At 47.2% G+C, this 16,982-nt stretch overlaps 1 protein-coding gene across 1 annotated transcript; it reads left to right on the top strand.

The window, feature by feature from the left end:
• The first annotated feature begins 23 nt into the window (after positions 1 to 23).
• On the top strand, positions 24 to 10,435 carry LOC143838993 (uncharacterized). The gene is made up of 5 exons (XM_077340883.1): positions 24 to 268; positions 4,045 to 4,240; positions 6,684 to 6,830; positions 7,827 to 7,961; positions 10,228 to 10,435. Exons 2-5 carry the CDS (start codon positions 4,066 to 4,068, stop codon positions 10,347 to 10,349), a joined length of 579 nt encoding a protein of 192 aa, XP_077196998.1. The 5' UTR covers positions 24 to 268; positions 4,045 to 4,065; the 3' UTR covers positions 10,350 to 10,435.
• The last annotated feature ends 6,547 nt before the right edge of the window (positions 10,436 to 16,982 follow it).

Below are 16,982 nucleotides of genomic sequence, written 5' to 3'. Positions count from 1 at the left end.
GTTCTGGAGTCCTCCAGCAAAGCTCTAACTGCCATAGAACCTTCATTAGCCACCCTTAGAAAGAACATCTTCATTCATTTATTTATTTAAAAACCAGGATCTCGGCAGGAAAGGGACAGCCGAAGGGATCAGATAAAGGGACAACCGGGCTTCCCAAGTGGGCTGGTTGGAAGAGGTGGCCTTCATTCCCAGCCATTAACCTCTCTTCCAAATCACCCGCCAAGAGTTTCAGAACTTGAGCGACAGCGAGGGATTGTGAGACAAAGAGGTACACCCTTGGTCGTATTTCTCCCTTGTGGCTCATACTTGCTTGAGGTGGGAACCATGCTGCTGGGGAAACCTTCTGGTCAGGCTATAAGACATTTTCCTCAAGGCTGTGCCCTTGGCCCTTTGGTTGGGAAGGGATCACCTCTCATTGCAAGAAAAGCAGTGCTCGGCTTAAAGGGAATCGTCACGGATGGCAGCAAGGCACGCTAGGCCATGGTCCCATTTCAGGAGGGTTGTTGTTCCCTCCCCTTCCTGGTTTAGTCTGGCTCTGAGCTAGAGGGAGAATCTGGACATGGCAGCAGTAATAATTGACATAACGTTCCCGCTTCCCCTGGTAATATAAAGAGGGGCCTGAGAATTAGCCCGGCCGCCATTGATGAAGTGGCGTGGGAGAGCAGAGGAGGATGGCGCAATAAAGGAGCATGTAGGAGACCGTGGGGGGGGGGATGCGCAGCAAGGATGTGCCACATCAGCAAAAGGGAGGGGGGAGGGAGCGAGTGTGTGGCACTATGAAAGGCGCCATGCGCTCACTCTCAACCGCTTTCCCCCCCGGCTGGCAGAGCATGCTGTTCCCACCCACCCATTATGTTATGGTTATGAAAGTGGTATATAAAGTTGAAGCATGTTGAATGCTTGTTTAAATCTATAACAGGGGTAGTCAAACTGCGGCCCTCCAGATGTCCATGGACTACAATTCCCAGCGAATGCTGGCAGGGGCTTCTGGGAATTGTAGTCCATGGACATCTGGAGGGCTGCAGTTTGACTACCCCTGATCTATAAGAATAAATGGGGGGGGGGGAAATGTCACAGCTGGTGGGAGACAAGGGGATAGAGCCTGAATAAGGAGACAAAACAAAGGGAAGGAGATGACTCCCTTTGGTTGGAGACATTGGTGAGAAGCAGCAACAAAAGATGGGGCCGACCCGGCTGGGTAGTCCCAGATGACTGGAGGAAGGTAGACTGGAGAGGGCTGAGGGAGGTCTATGCCTCCTGAAGCTTTCCAGCTAACCTTGGTATGCTATATCCCACAGCAAGCGATCCGGTGGCCTGGCAGGGGACCAGGACCAGATACCAATGGCACTGTATGGGGGCTAAGGGTCGGATGACCCAAAAGGCATTAGCCAGGTTCCCTCTCCCCTCGTCAGCCAACACTTTGTTGTGTTAGAAGTTAAATGAAAGCTGTGGCCTGTTTGCCAATAATTATATGGTTTAAGCTTCATCCTTGCCCAAAATCCATGCTTCCAAGTGAATCTAGTACATGCACTTTGATTGTTGCGTTCCGGCATTTATTTACTTAGAATCATAGAAGCATAGGGTTGGAAGGGGCCATACAGGCCATCTAGTCCAACCCCCTGCTCAACGCAGGATCAGCCCTAAGCATCCTAAAGCATCCAAGAAAAGTGTGTATCCAGCCTTTGAATGAAGACTGCCAGTGAGGGGGAGCTCACCACCTCCTTAGGCAGCCTATTCCACTGTTGAACTACTCTGACTGTGATAAATTTTTTCCTGATATCTAGCCTATATCGTTGTACTTGTAGTTTAAACCCATTACTGCGTGTCCTCTCCTCTGCAGCCAACGGGAACAGCATCCTGCCCTCCTCCAAATGACAACCCTTCAAATACTTAAAGAGGGCTATCATGTCCCCTCTCAACCTCCTTTTCTCCAGGCTGAACATTCCCAAGTCCCTCAACCTATCTTCATAGGGCTTGGTCCCTTGTTTCATTTACTTGTTTCATTTATGGTCTGCCTTTCCCTGAGACTCAAGGCAAATTAATTAGTGATAAATTGCAGTCGAGTTGCAATCAATTTATGACAACCCCTCCAGGGTTTTCAAGGCAGGAGGCAGTTTGCCATTGCTTGCCTCTAGCTCTCGACCCTGGACTACCTCATGGTCTCCCATCCAATGACTAATGAGGGCCAGCTCAAGTTCCAAGATCCGAGACTGGGCTAGCCTGGGCTACCCAGGTCAGGGCAGAGGCAATTTGCCTTTGCCTGCTTCTGTGTGGCCACACTGAGTCATACTATCCAAATCCTTACCTGGCTTCAAAGTATCTGACAGCCTTGAGCTAGTCTGGGCTTTTGTTGTTAGGTGCGGTCTAGTCCGACCCATCGCGACCCCATGGACAAGGATCTTCCAGGCCTTCCTGTCCTCTACCATTCCTCGGAGTCCATTTAAGCTCACACCGACTGCTTCAGTGACTCCATCCAGCCACCTCATTCTCTGTCGTCCCCTTCTTCTTTTGCCCTCAATAGCTCCCAGCATTAGGCTCTTCTCCAGGGAGTCCTTCCTTTTCATGAGGTGGCCAAAGTATTTGAGTTTCATCTTCAGGATCTGGCCTTCTAAGGAGCAGTCAGGGCTAATCTCCTGTAGGACTGACCGGTTTGTTCGCCTTGCAGTCCAAGGCACCTTGCAGTCTCAAGAGTCATCTCCAGAACCAGAGTAGAAGTTGCTAATTTATAAATGTAATGTCGCTTGAGTTATTTGATTTCTAGACCGCCAACCTCAGTAGTCCAAATCTGAGCAATGTACAACGTTTTATAAAAAATTAAATATTAAATAGTTAAAAAGTTAAAATAACAATAAGGACTGTTCGGTAGAGAGTACTCAATCCTAGTCTCCTCACAATTCGGTTTCTGCCGTTTCTCCTGTCAGACAAAGGTCTCGATCTTCCCTGATTTGAATAAGATAGAGCTGTGTGGGAGGGTAGGGCCCATAGAGTGTTGATGTTAACAATTCATAGGCTCCAACGGAAAGCCTCGCAGAAGAGCTCTGGTCTACAGGACCCGTGGAACTGCTCAAGCTCTGGCAGGGCCTGGAAGCTTATAGCCCAACGATCTTGCTGGCCTCTAGGATGCGACTGGACTCAGATTGAACCATTAAAAAAACAATGCGATTATGAAGAAGAGTTGGTTCTTATATGCCGCTTTTCTCTCCTGAAGGAGTCTCAAAGTGGCTTACCATCGCCTTCCCTTTCCTCTCCCCATAACAGGCACCCTGTGAAGTAGGTGGGGCTGAGAGAGCCCTGATATTACTGAAGAAGAAGTTGAGCTGGTTCTTATATGCCACTTTACTACCCGAAGAAGTCTTAAAGCGGCTTCCATTCACCTTCCTATTCCTCTCCCCACAACAGACACCCTGTGAGGGAGGTGAGGCTGAGAGAGCCTTGATATTACTGAAGAAGAAGAACAGAATTAGTTCTTATATGCTGCTTTTCTCTACCCAAAGGAGTCTCAAAGCAGCTTACAGTCGCCTTCCCTTTCCTCTCCCCACAACAGACACCCTGTGAGGGAGGTGAGGCTGAGAGAGCCCTGATATTACTTTAGAAGAAGAACAGAATTAGTTCTTATATGCCGCTTTTCTCTACCCAAAGGAGTCTCAAAGCAGCTTACAGTCGCCTTCCCTTTCCTCTCCCCACAACAAACACCCTGTGAGGGAGGTGAGGCTGAGAGATCCCTGTTATTCCTGCTTGGTCAGAGCAGTTTTATCAGTGCCATGGCGAGCCCAAGGTCACCCAGCTGGTTGCATGTGGGGAAGCGGGGAATCCAACCCGGCTCGCCAGATTAGAACTCCGCACTGCTAGCCACTAACTATGCCAATAATATAAGACACAGGATAAAATAATGAAATAGTGCAGCATGCGCAACAAGGAATGCTACAAACTATCTTATCTAATATTATTCCAGGCATGCTGCTCCTACCATTTCAAGGCTAAATGGCGTGTTGCATTTTGAGTCGAGTGCTTCAGTTCTCTGATGCTGACTTTTCCTTCCCGCAGCGCCTCAACTGAACCTGCCCAATGAACGGCTGCATGGTGACGCACGGGGTCCTCTCCGCCATCAATCTCTTGCTCCTCCTCATCGTCACCGTGTCCCCCTTCTGGATGGTGTGCCACCACAACACAGGGGATGTCCACATGGGGTTGTGGTTCTCTTGCCCAAAGGAGAGGTGTGGCTACCTTGCTATCAAAACAGGTCAGAGCCAAGACAGTTTCAGATATCCCAGCCCCCCTTCTGCTTCCACCTGAAAACTTTCAATTTGGCTTTTCCTTTGTGCAGTTCAAGCCTGGGAATCTCTGTTTTTACCCTTTTCCAACTTAAGCTGGATGGAATAATTCTTAATAGGCCGCTCGATGGCTTCATTTCTACACCAACTTCCTGTATTGCAGCATTTTTAAGCAATGTTTTGAGAATTAATTCTATGTTCTTAATGAATGGCATCGCTAGTTTGGTGTAGTGGTTAGGAGTGCAGACTTCTAATCTGGCATGCTGGGTTCAATTCTGCACTCCCCCACATGTAGCCAGCTGGGTGACCTTGGGCTAGACACAGCACTGATAAAGCTGTTCTGACCGGGCAGTGATATCAGGGCTCTCTCAGCCTCACCCACATCACAGGATGTCTGTTGGGGGGAGAGGAAAGGGAAGGCAACTGTAAGCTGCTTTGAGCCTCCTTCGGGTAGAGAAAAGCGGCATATAAGAACCAACTCTTCTTTATTGTACGCATATTTTACCCTATTGTTTAGTAGTATCACATGCCCTTCTGAAAAAACAGTATGCTTTCCACAACATGAAGGTCTGATCAATAAAGCATTAAGGATCAATAAATCAGACGCTCCTGTTCTGTCGTGGTTAGGGGGTCAGTGTGAGATTTGGGGAATGCTGGTTGAAATCCCCACTCTGCAGCGGAAGCATGTGGGGTGATGCGGGGACAGTCTTAGCCTAACCTACCTCACAGGGTTGTTGTTATCAGGGTAAAACGGAGAAGGCAAGACTGCTGTAAGCAGGGCCAACTTCTCCATTCGGCATAGTGCCGAGGGCCCATAAAATGTTTAGTGGCCCACGGAAATGTTTTAATTCCTTTTAAACCCAGAAGACAAAACTTAGACTTTTAGAGTTGAAGAAAATGTTTTTAATTTTTTCCCCTCACATCAGGGGAAAAAATGAAATATCGCAGGCCCATAAAAATCTATTAGTTTCCCCTCTAGAGCAGAACGCATGGGTGGATTTCTGGGAGGGAGGGACCAGGAGCCCTGTAGATGTTGCTGGTTATGCCTGGTCCCAACCCAATGCCTGGTGGAAGAGCTCCCTTTTGCAGGCCCTGCAGAACTGTTTTAGCTCTGTCAGGGCCTTGATCTCCTCCGGGAGCTCATTCCACCAGGTGTGGGCCTGGACAGAGAAGGCTCTGGCCCTGGCTAAGGCTGAGCGGGATTCTTTAGGGCCAGGGATCATTAGCTGGTTGGTGGTGGCAGAGTGTAAAGCTCCTTGAGGGGCATAGGCAGGGAGGCGGTCCGTCAGATACACTGGGCCCTGACCAGGTATGGCCTTAAAGGTGACTACCAGAACCTTTAGCCTGATCCAGAATTCAACTGGCAACCACTGTCGTTGATAGAGAATGGGCCAAATGTGGGTGTTGCTGTGAGGACCCTGGCCCCTGCATTTTGGACCAGCTGTAGTTCCCGGATCAAGGCCAAAGGCAGGCCTGCATAGAGCAAGTTACAGAAGTCCAGTCTAGAGGTGACTGTTGCATGGATCACTGTGGCTAAGTGTTCCGGGGCCAGGTAGGGCGTTAGTAGCTTGGCTTGGCGGAGGTGGTAAAATGCCTACCGTGCTACTTTTGTGACCTGGACTTCTATTGTGAGGGAAGCATCCAGGATCACACCCAGGTTCCCGACAGAGTGAGCCATTGAGAGCTGCACACCATCCAGGGAGCGTAGCCGCACGTCCTCACATGGACCCTTCCTAACCAGCCACAGGACCTACATCTTTGAAGGATGGTTTTATATGCCATTTTTCCTCTACCCGAAGGGGCTTACAGTCACCTTCCCTTCCTCTCTTCACAACAGACAACCTTGTGAGGTAGGTAGGATGAAAGATCTCTGACAGGGCTGCTCGGTGAGAACAGCACTATCAGGACTGTGACGAGCTCAAGGTCACCCAGCTGGCTGCATGTGGGAGTGGGGAATCAAACTTGACTCACCAGATTAGAAGCTGCTGCTCTTAACCACTACATCAAACAGGCTCTCTACCGAGCTGGATCTCTGGCATTTATACAACACACCGACCTATCACCAGTGCTCATGGCGAGAAGCAGAGAACTGAGAGCATCAACGAGAAGCGAATATTAGACTGCATTAACCCAGCTTTTTTCACCCAATCTCAGCCAATTCCATTCTTTACTACAGCCTCCAACCTGTGTTGCATTTCTCCACGAAGATCCCATGATCCTAAGTGGAACAATTTTTGGTCATCGTAGAGGACACATTCCTCCTTTTTTGGCAGTGAGAAAAGTGGTTGGATCTACCCCACAACAAGAACTGAATCAAGCATCTTCAGCTCATTCCTAAGAAAAACATAGTAGGGGGGTCTGGTCTCTCAAGGCAAAATTGTACGTTCCTTTGTTCTGTTTAATTCCTTTCAGCTAGTCTGAACGTGGCTCAGGGGATGGCGATCATAGGCCTCGGGAGTTGTCTCTTTGCCTTGATGTCCTCCATGAGAATTTTACCTCATTTAATGAAATGGAAGATAAGTGAGAACTTGATTTCTTCAGTGGCTAACTTCATTACAGGTAAGGGAGCTGTGGTGTTAATGGTAGTAACACAGAGCCTTTTGGAGGATCTGCTGAAATTCACAGTGCAATGTGATCATTCTCCAGTTCCACCGAATTTTTCCACTGATTTGGTGAGGGAGATGGGGGGAAAAAAGGATCGATAAAGAGACAAGATATGCCCTGATGGGCAATAGGTTCAGGACAGACAAAAGGAAATACTACTTTACACAGAGAATGATTAAAATGTGGATTCACTGCCTTGGTCTGAAAACTACAAATACTGAATTTCTACCACCACGTTTTAATTCCACGTTCCATCTAACCTTTTTCTGTGTGCTTAATAAAATCTCTCTTTTTAAGAACTTTAAATCGGCCTCAAGTGTCACCCACAAGGGGTTTAGGGGCTAAAAGCCAAATTATCTATCAGTGGTCTGCAATTTAAAAACTACACACTACTTGAGCAGCTCAGTCAGAAAGGGAACAGAATCTTTTTTTTTTTTTTTAAGGGGAAATTTTACCTCAGTGTGGGGGAAGTGGGAAGGGGGAACTGTCCTGTTGAAGCTCAATCTGTCCTATGGGAGTACTGTAGGTTATAGCCAGCATAGACCCAATTAAAATCTCCACTCTGCCACAGAAGCTCCCCTGGGGATCCCAGGCCCATAATGCTCTCTTAGTCCAGTCTAACTGGTTGCACTGAGGATATAATGGAAGATGGGAGAATGATAATAAGCTGGTTTTGATACCTGCAGTGGCCGATTCTATATTACATAGGAATATGTCCAGCTTTAAGACCTCAAGCTGGAATCCTTAGGGAGCTATGCCAAACATAAGCTGATACAATATCAAATTGACCGTTAGAGGGATGGAAAACACACCAGGAACAGGAAACCTTTCCAAGCACCTGTGCGCTTACTCAATTACACCAGTTCTGCTGGTGCAGAATTTTACAGCTAAGCTCTGGATGTGAACAAGGCTTTCACAGGGCCCTGATAAGGTTTCTGCCTTTGCCTGCAGGTTTCTGCATGCTCAGTACTGCAGTGATTATGCATTTCCGACTCCGGCTTCTGACGGATGCAGGCATCACGCCACTGGTTCCAAACTGGGCTTTCTTCCTGAGTGGTGTCATATGTTTTCTGAGCTTCATGTTGGGTAAGTACACCAGAAAGGAACAGGGGAACGGCGGTGGTTCAGTGAAGAGCCTTTGCTTCACATGCAGGAGGTTCAATTTTTGGCACCTCTAGCTAAAAGGATCAGGTAATAGATGATATGAAGGATCCCTGTATAAAACCCGAAAAGGAATTGTCAGTCTAGACCAGTGGTCCCCAAACTTTTTATCACCGGGGACCAGTCAACGCTTGACAATTTTACTGAGGCCCGGGGGGGGGGGGTAGTCTTTTGCCGAGGGACATCGCTCCCGCCGCCTGAGCCCCTGCTCCGCTCGCTTTCCTGCCGATGCCCCTGACTTCCCGCTGCCCGCAGTACCATGCCGAGAGGGAGCCCCAGCCATGGCAGCTGCTGGAGAGCACTAAAGGTGAGCTGGCAGCAGAGTGGCAGGGCAGCCCCCGAGGCAGCAGTCGGGGAGGAGGACGAGGAGGATCCGCAGCCTGGTACCAACTGATCTATGGACCGGTCCCGGTCTCCAGACCGGGGGTTGGGGACAGCTGCGTGGGAGTGTCGCACATGCGCGTTTGTAGCCACGCATGGTGCAAACACACATGCGCAACCTGGCTGCGCATGCGCGTATGCGCAAGAGTGCTGCGCATGCGCGTTTGCGGCTGCGCATGGCGCAAACGCTCATGCGCGGCCTGGCACAGCCCTGCGGAGGCAGGGAGCCGCAGCCCGGTGCTAGACAATATTACTGATGCTAGATCAGTGGTCCAATCCAGTATAACACAACACAACTTTGTGTGTTCATCTGTTAGGGACAGGGCAAGGCTAAGTGGCAGAAGATCTGCTCGACATGCAGAAGGTTCCAGGTTCCATTCCCAGCATGGAGAAAACATATGGCGGGACAGAAATCGAATGATAAATGAATAAATATCATGTGTGACAAATTCAGTAATGACTATCAAGTGGCTTTCAGTCTACTCAAATTGCCAGTACTGGTCATAAATGATGTTCTGTTAGTAGACCAGGTGTCCCACAAGAGATTTCATATTACAGAATTGTATCATACTCTGGAATTCACTTTAATTGCTTTTGAGTGAGTGTATAGTATAACATTTACATTGTTTTTCTCTTGAGTCTAGCTGTTGTTGAATTTGTCATACATGATATGAAATTCTTGGTTTGTAGCTTTTAAAAGAAGGTTATTTATGCCACCTCTAAATGTAATACCAGAATGTAATTGGCTGCTAAGGAAGTCTATTGAAAAGCCAATTCAACTGGTGTGGTTTTCAATCATTGCTTTGAATAATCGGAGACACTTATCACGGTTTAGTTTAGAGCCTCAACTCAGTGATTTGTTCCTTGGTTTGAACCTCCAGGTAGAGCCTGGAGTTCTCCAAGAACTAGAATGAATCACCAGACTACACAGTGGTAGCTTTTTATTTATTTATTTATTTGGGGGGGGGGGATGCCAGATTTTGACTCATCTCCCTTTCTTCAACAAACAGTGCCTTCCATGGGCACCACCCTCAATTCTGCAGGTATTCCCCAAGCCATCCATCTGCTCCATAAGTGGACATACATGGAGAAGATTTCATGGCTCCACTTTTGCCTTGCTAGATATAAAACCATGTCATGACAGTTGTACATGAATCAGACCCTTGATCCATCACGGTCAGCATTGTCTGCTCAAACTAGCAGCAGTTCTCACAGGGTCTCAGGCAGAGGTCCTTCCCATTGCCTGATCTTTTCTGCCGGGGATGCTGGATGTGAGGTTTCAGCTGATATCCCAATAAGCAGATTTCGCTGAAGAAAATCTCTTTATTAAGGAAAAAGCAAAGTGGGACATCTCCAATCTCTTGCTAAAACTGAGATACCTCTAAGCAAGTCTCTTTATATCTACACGTCCCCTTTTCCCCCCGATCCCAACTTTGGGTGCAAACACTCTGGTTGTCCCCTCCCCCACTACTTCTCACAGCGAAGCAAAACTAAGTGGAAGGTGACACAGCTTGGCCTGGGCTCTAAGGACATGGAGATAAACTGTGCCCAAATGCACAGCAGATTGGTAGCCTGTCCCTCCTGGCAGAATGGCAGAGATGGCAGATATCAGTCTCACACCCCGATTTCCTGTACCTTCTGCAAATTCATATCCCACCCCCACCACCAGCCTAAGCAAATGCTAGCACACAAAATGGAGTTACAGTAGTCATGGTCAAAGCTGGAGGATTGAACCGGGACCATCTGTATCCCAAGCAGATACTCTACTGCTGAGTCGCAGGGTTCATCAAGGTCTCCATTTCTTTTCCAGGTGTACTAAGTCTGGTCTGGTATCAACTGTTGGACTCAGCGCAGCAAAGGTTGGGCACCCAGAGGGGTCCCGTACAAGTGAAGGAGCCGACACTGGTAGATTTCATGGAGTCTTCACTATAGCCAATGGGTCCTGCCCCAAACAGCAGACAATTTGTGACCTGAGACTAGAGGCCTGGAAGCTTATTGGAGAACAGGCATTCTAAGTGATGACATTACTTAATCCACAAGCCAACTGGGACCTGGAAGAGCCTCTGTGAGATCACAGAACAGCAAGCGTGTCAATGATCCCTCTGAAAAATCATTTGCCAGAACCGACCTCTTAGATTTACTGTTCCCATCCAGTCTAAAGATATTTTCTCTTCTGAAATATTTAATAACATCATTTCTGCTAAAGCTTGTTCCCTGAGCTATGTCCGTCTCTCTTAGAGCATTTACCATCTCCCATGACCTATAATAAAATCTCTGGCTTGAATGGATTTTTGGCCTCAGGACTGACAGATTATGTAATCTCTTTCTAGTCCCTATATTACTGAATAAGTTAGAAACCCAGATATATCTCAGAATGTTGATTTCTGGCCTCCGGCGCATAACTTTCAGCCTCTTCCCTAATACCAGAATTTAACAGCACCCAATTAATGTGAAGGGTGATACATTCAAGACCAGGGGTAGTCAAACTGCGGCCCTCCAGATGTCCATGGACTACAATTCCCAGGAGCCCCCTGCCAGCATTCGCTGGCAAGGGGCTCCTGGGAATTGTAGTCCATGGACATCTGGAGGTTTGACTACCCCTGTTCAAGACAGATAAAACCCTGCATCACTCAGTTGTTGTGGAGTTCACTGCCGGTGATAAGATTGCTTCCAAAGGGATCAGGAAGTTCTATCCAGTTGCAACCTGGAGGATTTTCAAATTTTAAAAAAGCAAAAATTGATGAAAGGCATTCCACATTTGGTCAGAGGTACTTTGCCCTTCTGCACATCCTTCAGTCAGAGTAAATTAAACAATAATTAATTATCTTTTTTTTAAAGTCCAAAGTACATGCATCCTTAATGGCCAGTGTCCTGGGAACTGCATCCATTCCTCAGACATTTTTTTTTAATTCCAATTTGAGATGAACCAGCAGGCTTATGTTCTCACAAAACAGTGGAGGTGGTGGGAAGTACCAGCAAGTTGCAACTAACTTATGGTGACTAGGATTTTTAAGGCAAGAGACATTCATGGTTGGTCATAATATGATGCCTTAGAACAGTCATGACATTATGACTACTCTGCTTTTTGATGAGGTGAACCAGGCTTTCTCAACCAGGGTACTGTCTGCACTCACATTTTTTCCCTGCTCTCAATTCTGCTGAATTCTGATCAATGTGAACATGCAACAGATCTGCAACGTCCCTTTATTCTGACTCGAAACAGCTTTCACTAAGACGCTGTCTTCTGCACTTGAATTGTTCCAATTGTCAATCTACTTTCTCCTTACTGCTTGATCGTGGGGTGTGGGGGCAGCCACGTGGCAGTGCCTGCAGGTGCCTTTTATCTAGAGTGCAAGGGGCGGGAGAGAAACGGGTTGTGTGAAGTTCCAGTTGGCATTGAAGGAGCAGGAAACTGGGGAGGGTTTTATTTCCAGCCTTTTGTCCCCCTATTCTACAGCCAGAGCAAGCTGAGGGAGGGAGAACTGCCAAAGGAAGAACACAATGTGGCTTCCTCCCCCCCCCCCCCCCGGTCTGGCTCTGCTGCCAGAGCAAGTTGGGGAGGGGCAAGTGGAAGTGGCAGCCTCCGGGAGAACAGTGCTGAGGGTAGAAAGCCCAGTGCAGAAACCTGCAGGTTCACCTCAAGTATGAGCACAGAAGAGATTAAGTGGCAGCCCTAGACTTTGCCATGAAGGAAATTCACAAAAGACTAACTTGTAACTCTGCCAGTTTGGTGTAGTGGTTATGAGTGCGGACTTCTAATCTGGCATGCCAGGTTCGATTCTGCACTCCCCCACATGCAGCCAGCTGGGTGACCTTGGGCTTGCCACGGCACTGATAAAACTGTTCTGACCGAGCAGTGATATCAGGGCTCTCTCAGCCTCACCCACCCCACAGGGTGTCTGTTGTAGGGAGAGGAAAGGGAAGATGACTGTAAGCCGCTTTGAGCCTCCTTCAGGTAGGGAAAAGCGGCATATAAGAACCAACTCTTCTTCTTCTTCTTCTTCTGCTCCTCAGGAAAAGCTTTCCCACACTTAACAGGTAGCTCCATAACACTTTGCAATATGAGGCAAAAGGGGTGGTGGTGGAAAGATCATATTCACCATACAGGGCTAAATAACAAGCTAAGAACCTACTGATCTGTCAAAAGATATTTAATATTGGGACGAGTGGGAGGCAAGTGCCTATATTCTCTGGAGAGAAAGATATCATCCTAGGGTGAAGGGACGCAAGAAGAGAATTGGGGATATGTCCTCGGATCATCAGCAATTCCTTCTGTGTTGCTTGATGGGATGGCAGAGAGGCCCGGAGAGCCCCAGAGCAATTATGCTGACCCCCAGTGGTGCTGAATATTGTCAGTCCAGCCAGTGGGTAAAACCTGGCAAGGAAGCCAAGTCTTTAGGGTGCTTTCATCATTGGGAGAGATGAGCAAAACAGGATCCAATGCTGGCTTCAGAGAGCTCTCGTCAGTGCTGCTTACTATTCTGGACTCACTTCCGAGGCTGCCATCGGGGTCCCCCAGAGTGAGAGTTTGTAGACAATCAAGTCATAGATACCTGAGAGAGAAACAAGGGCGAAAGATGGGCAGCAGGGACTGAATCCTCCTTCACCCCAATTCTTGGCACAGTGTACCATCAGGAGGTCCACCAACGAGGCCAGAACTCCAGAAACCCTCCCACTGTTGCCCCCCAAGGACCAAAAATACAGGGAATCACTACCCCAGATAGAGTGTACCATCCATATATGGTGCCTAATAGCCACTGATGGACCTCTGTTCCCTACCCGGAAGTTGGCAACCCCACCTGGCACCCAAGGCCAAACCTTCAATTTGTACAGCTCCCCAATTTGAGTAAGCCACCGGATGAGTCCAAGGTGATTCCCCAAGGTGCTGGGAGGTCCACTGGGGATTGGATTTATTGTACACAATACAATGGAATATCCCCTCCCCCTCACATGATTTGTATGAGTTGGTTTAGTCTCACAGGGTGTAGATCAGGTGTAAATCCTTGAGATCTCAGTTGACAGTAGGGATGTGCACCAAGAAAAAAATTGGAAAGGCATTCATTCGGATCAAATTGATTCAAGAATACCCAAATCAACCGGATCAGTATAGGGATTCATATTTGGGTGTTTTGAATACAACCAAATTGATTCAGTCACAGCTCAACAAACTGCTGGTCCATGGAGATAAGCCTCTCTCCATGGAGCAGTTGTTTGGGGGAATTTAAATACCTCCCATCCCTGCACAGTACCCAAAAAATACAGTATTTGCTGGCGTATAAGACTACTTCCTCCCCCTGAAAAACATGTATCCAAGTGGGGGGGGGTCGTCCTATACACCGGGTGCACTTCAGTTGGGATAGACATAGCTGCCCATAGTGGCCCATAGTACTGTAATGTAATGTAACAAACTCTATATTTTGAGTGGAAATGTTGGGGGGTCGTCTTATACGCCCAGTCGTCTTATACGCCGGCAAATACGGTAGCTGTGGATCAGCTGTTTGGCAAGTCTTTCTCCCCAGCAGACCTCTCTGAGGCTCTCTTCAGCTTCAGAGAGGTCTGCTTTGGGGACATTTCAAGACCCTGCCAAACAGCAGATACTCAGGATCAGCTGTTTTGGGTTTTTCTTTTCTTTTCCCTACAGCCAACTCCATCTGAGGTTGTGCAGAGCCCACTCTCTGCAGCTTCGGAAGGGGAGGCATTTCATGATCCCACCAAATAACTGAACATCAGGATCAGCTGTTTGGTGAGATCTTCTCAATCAGCCAAGTCATGTGTCAACCAAATGAAGCCCAAATCAACTTGGCCTTCTCTGATTTGGCTTATTTAAACGGATGGGATGTGTGATTTGGCTCCGATAAGCCAAAGTGAAATATTACAGTTCCAAGGGTATCTGGCCAATTATAACACTTGTAGAGTTGACAACCTCTAATTGGTACCTGGAGTTCCCCTGGAATTACAGATGATCTTCAGACATCAGAAATGAGTACCCTTGGAGAAGATGGCAGCTCTAGAGTGTATAATTTATGGCTTAACAGTCCTTATGAGCTCCCTCCCTTCCTCAAACTCCAATGTCTCTAGCCTCTACTCCCAAATAACCAGGCATTTCCTTACCTGAAGTTGGCAACCCTACCCTTTTCTCCCCTCCCTCAGTTTGTTGATGGGCACCCCCAACATTTTCACAATATTTCTCCCCCCCCCAGCAATTGAGTTTAAAAATGCTGACTGCCTCTAAATGCCTAGTAGTCAAAGGCTGGTTTTCATGCAGAGCAGCAAATCCATACTGTAGGGCCAACCACTATGCTGATTTCACATTGAAATGGCAGGTTTGGGGGGGGGGTGGAATCTGTACCAGACATAATATACCTGTCAGCAAGCTCAGGACGCAGATGATGCAGCTCAAGTAAAAAGCCCACTGTCTGGGAGGATATCTGGGTTTCTCAGAAGGTTTTGACTCCCTTACTATGATATCAAAGATCACCACAGAGACCAGGACAAGGATTCCTACATGGCAGAATGGAGAGTGTTAAGTTCTGACAAGAAAACGTGTTCAGCACTGACCATACTATGGCTCTTGAAATATACAGCTCCTGGGCCTTAGTATTGGTCATGGTTCCAAAATTCTTCTCTTGTCTGTCCTTAGATTTTTCAGCCTGCATTAGGAATTATTCTACCATTGGTCACCCCACACATACACCGAATTTTGCATAGAGCATTCAGTTTGTATGACTCTTCTGTTACATCAGTGTGCTTGTTCATATGGAGTGGGAAAACATTACAATATGCAATTCATACAGCTAGATCCTTATGATGGCAAAGCTAGGCTGTCCTTTGTAAGAATGAGGGCAAATCTAATTACTGTAAAGCAGGGGTAGGCAAACTGTGGCCCTCCAGATGTCCATGGAGTACAAATGCTGGCAGGGGTTCATGGGAATTGTAGTACACGGACATCTGGAGGGCCACAGTATGCCTATCACTTCTCTAAAGCAGCGGTAGTCAACCTGTGGTCCTCCAGATGTTCATGGACTACAATTCCCATGAGCCCCTGCCAGCAAATGCTGGCAGGGGCTCATGGGAATTGTAGTCCATGGACATCTGGAGGACCACAGGTTGACTACCCCTGCTCTAAAGCATATGGGAAGAGCTTAAATAATGAATACTGATTCCTTTAATCAGCAGAGCCTGTCTCCACTGATGGATCTAGAGGGACACAGAACTGAACAGATCAGTATAATTCAGTCACGGTACCCTGTACCGGATGACTTCTTGAGAGATAGGGGTACTGGACATAATCTCAGTGACTGGATTTATCCTTCCTTCCTTCCTTCCTTCCTTCCTTCCTTCCTTCCTTCCTTCCTTCCTTCCTTCCTTCCTTCCTTCCTTCCTTCCTTCCTTCCTTCCATCCATCCATCCATCCATCCATCCATCCATCCATAAGACCTTCATTGACATTATACAGAAAGAGAGTCCAGTTGACCAGACATGTAGCAGTAGTACATACAACAAATAAGAATTCAGTTAATACTATCTCAACAACTCCGGCCAGCAAAATGAACACTCTGTAGGAATCTAGCTGCCTTCTCAATTCTCTCGGGCATCGTGTCGACAAAACTACAGAGTCTTTTTGTATCAGAAAGATCAGTGTCCTCAGCAAAAAGGCTCCCGATATAAATTTTACATTGGAACTCATAAAAAGCATAATAAAACATCATGTGAACTAAGGTCTCTCTGTCTTTAGCACGGTACATAAGCTGTCTTCAAAAGATATCCTCTGAGATCTACCTTCCAAAACTGCTGAAGACGTTACATTAAACCCAGCCTGAGAAATGACTCTATGCAGAGATGGGCTAATTAAAATACTAATCAATTCGGCCATTTGGCCTGGATGAGGGAGGATACCAAAGTTCGAGGGAGAACATGTTATGTAAACACCAAGAATGAATTTTTGGTACTCTAGCACGATTAACCCTTTTTTGAGACTGGATTTATCATATGGATGCTGTGATTGATAGCTTCAAAATTTCTCAGTCAAAGACAGCTCCTTGTTTTAATTTCTTTTAAAAAGATGATATAAGAATACCTTATTACCTCTGTTCCATTAAGGATGACTCTTACCTATACAAGATTCTAAGCTATACCTACAGATCTGCAATTTGGTTCATTTGCATGTATCCCAAGATGCCAGTGTGGGAACCTGGAAGCTAAGGACTTTATGTTTTAACATGTCCACTCAACAACGAGCCAAGGAATAAACATTTTTATGTTAATACCGGATATACCCGCAAAGCCAGATAAATTGATTTTTCTGTTGCTTGATTCCGGCCCACATGCTTGTAACAGAGTGATCCTTTATGACAGAGGTAGTCAAACTGTGGCCCTCCAGATGTCCATGGACTACAATTCCCAGGAGCCCCTGCCAGCATTCGCTGGCAGGGGCTCCTGGGAATTGTAGTCCATGGACATCTTGAGGGCCGCAGTTTGACTACCCCTGCTTTATGACCTTGCAGCCAGGAAAATCAGAGCTAAACCGGAATCCCTGGACCAGGCTCACTCAACCAGGGTTTTGTG

The sequence above is a fragment of the Paroedura picta genome, chromosome 5 (assembly GCF_049243985.1).
Source record: "Paroedura picta isolate Pp20150507F chromosome 5, Ppicta_v3.0, whole genome shotgun sequence".
NCBI classification, from domain to species: Eukaryota; Metazoa; Chordata; class Lepidosauria; order Squamata; family Gekkonidae; genus Paroedura; species Paroedura picta.
This window is presented reverse-complemented; position numbering and strand designations above follow the sequence as displayed.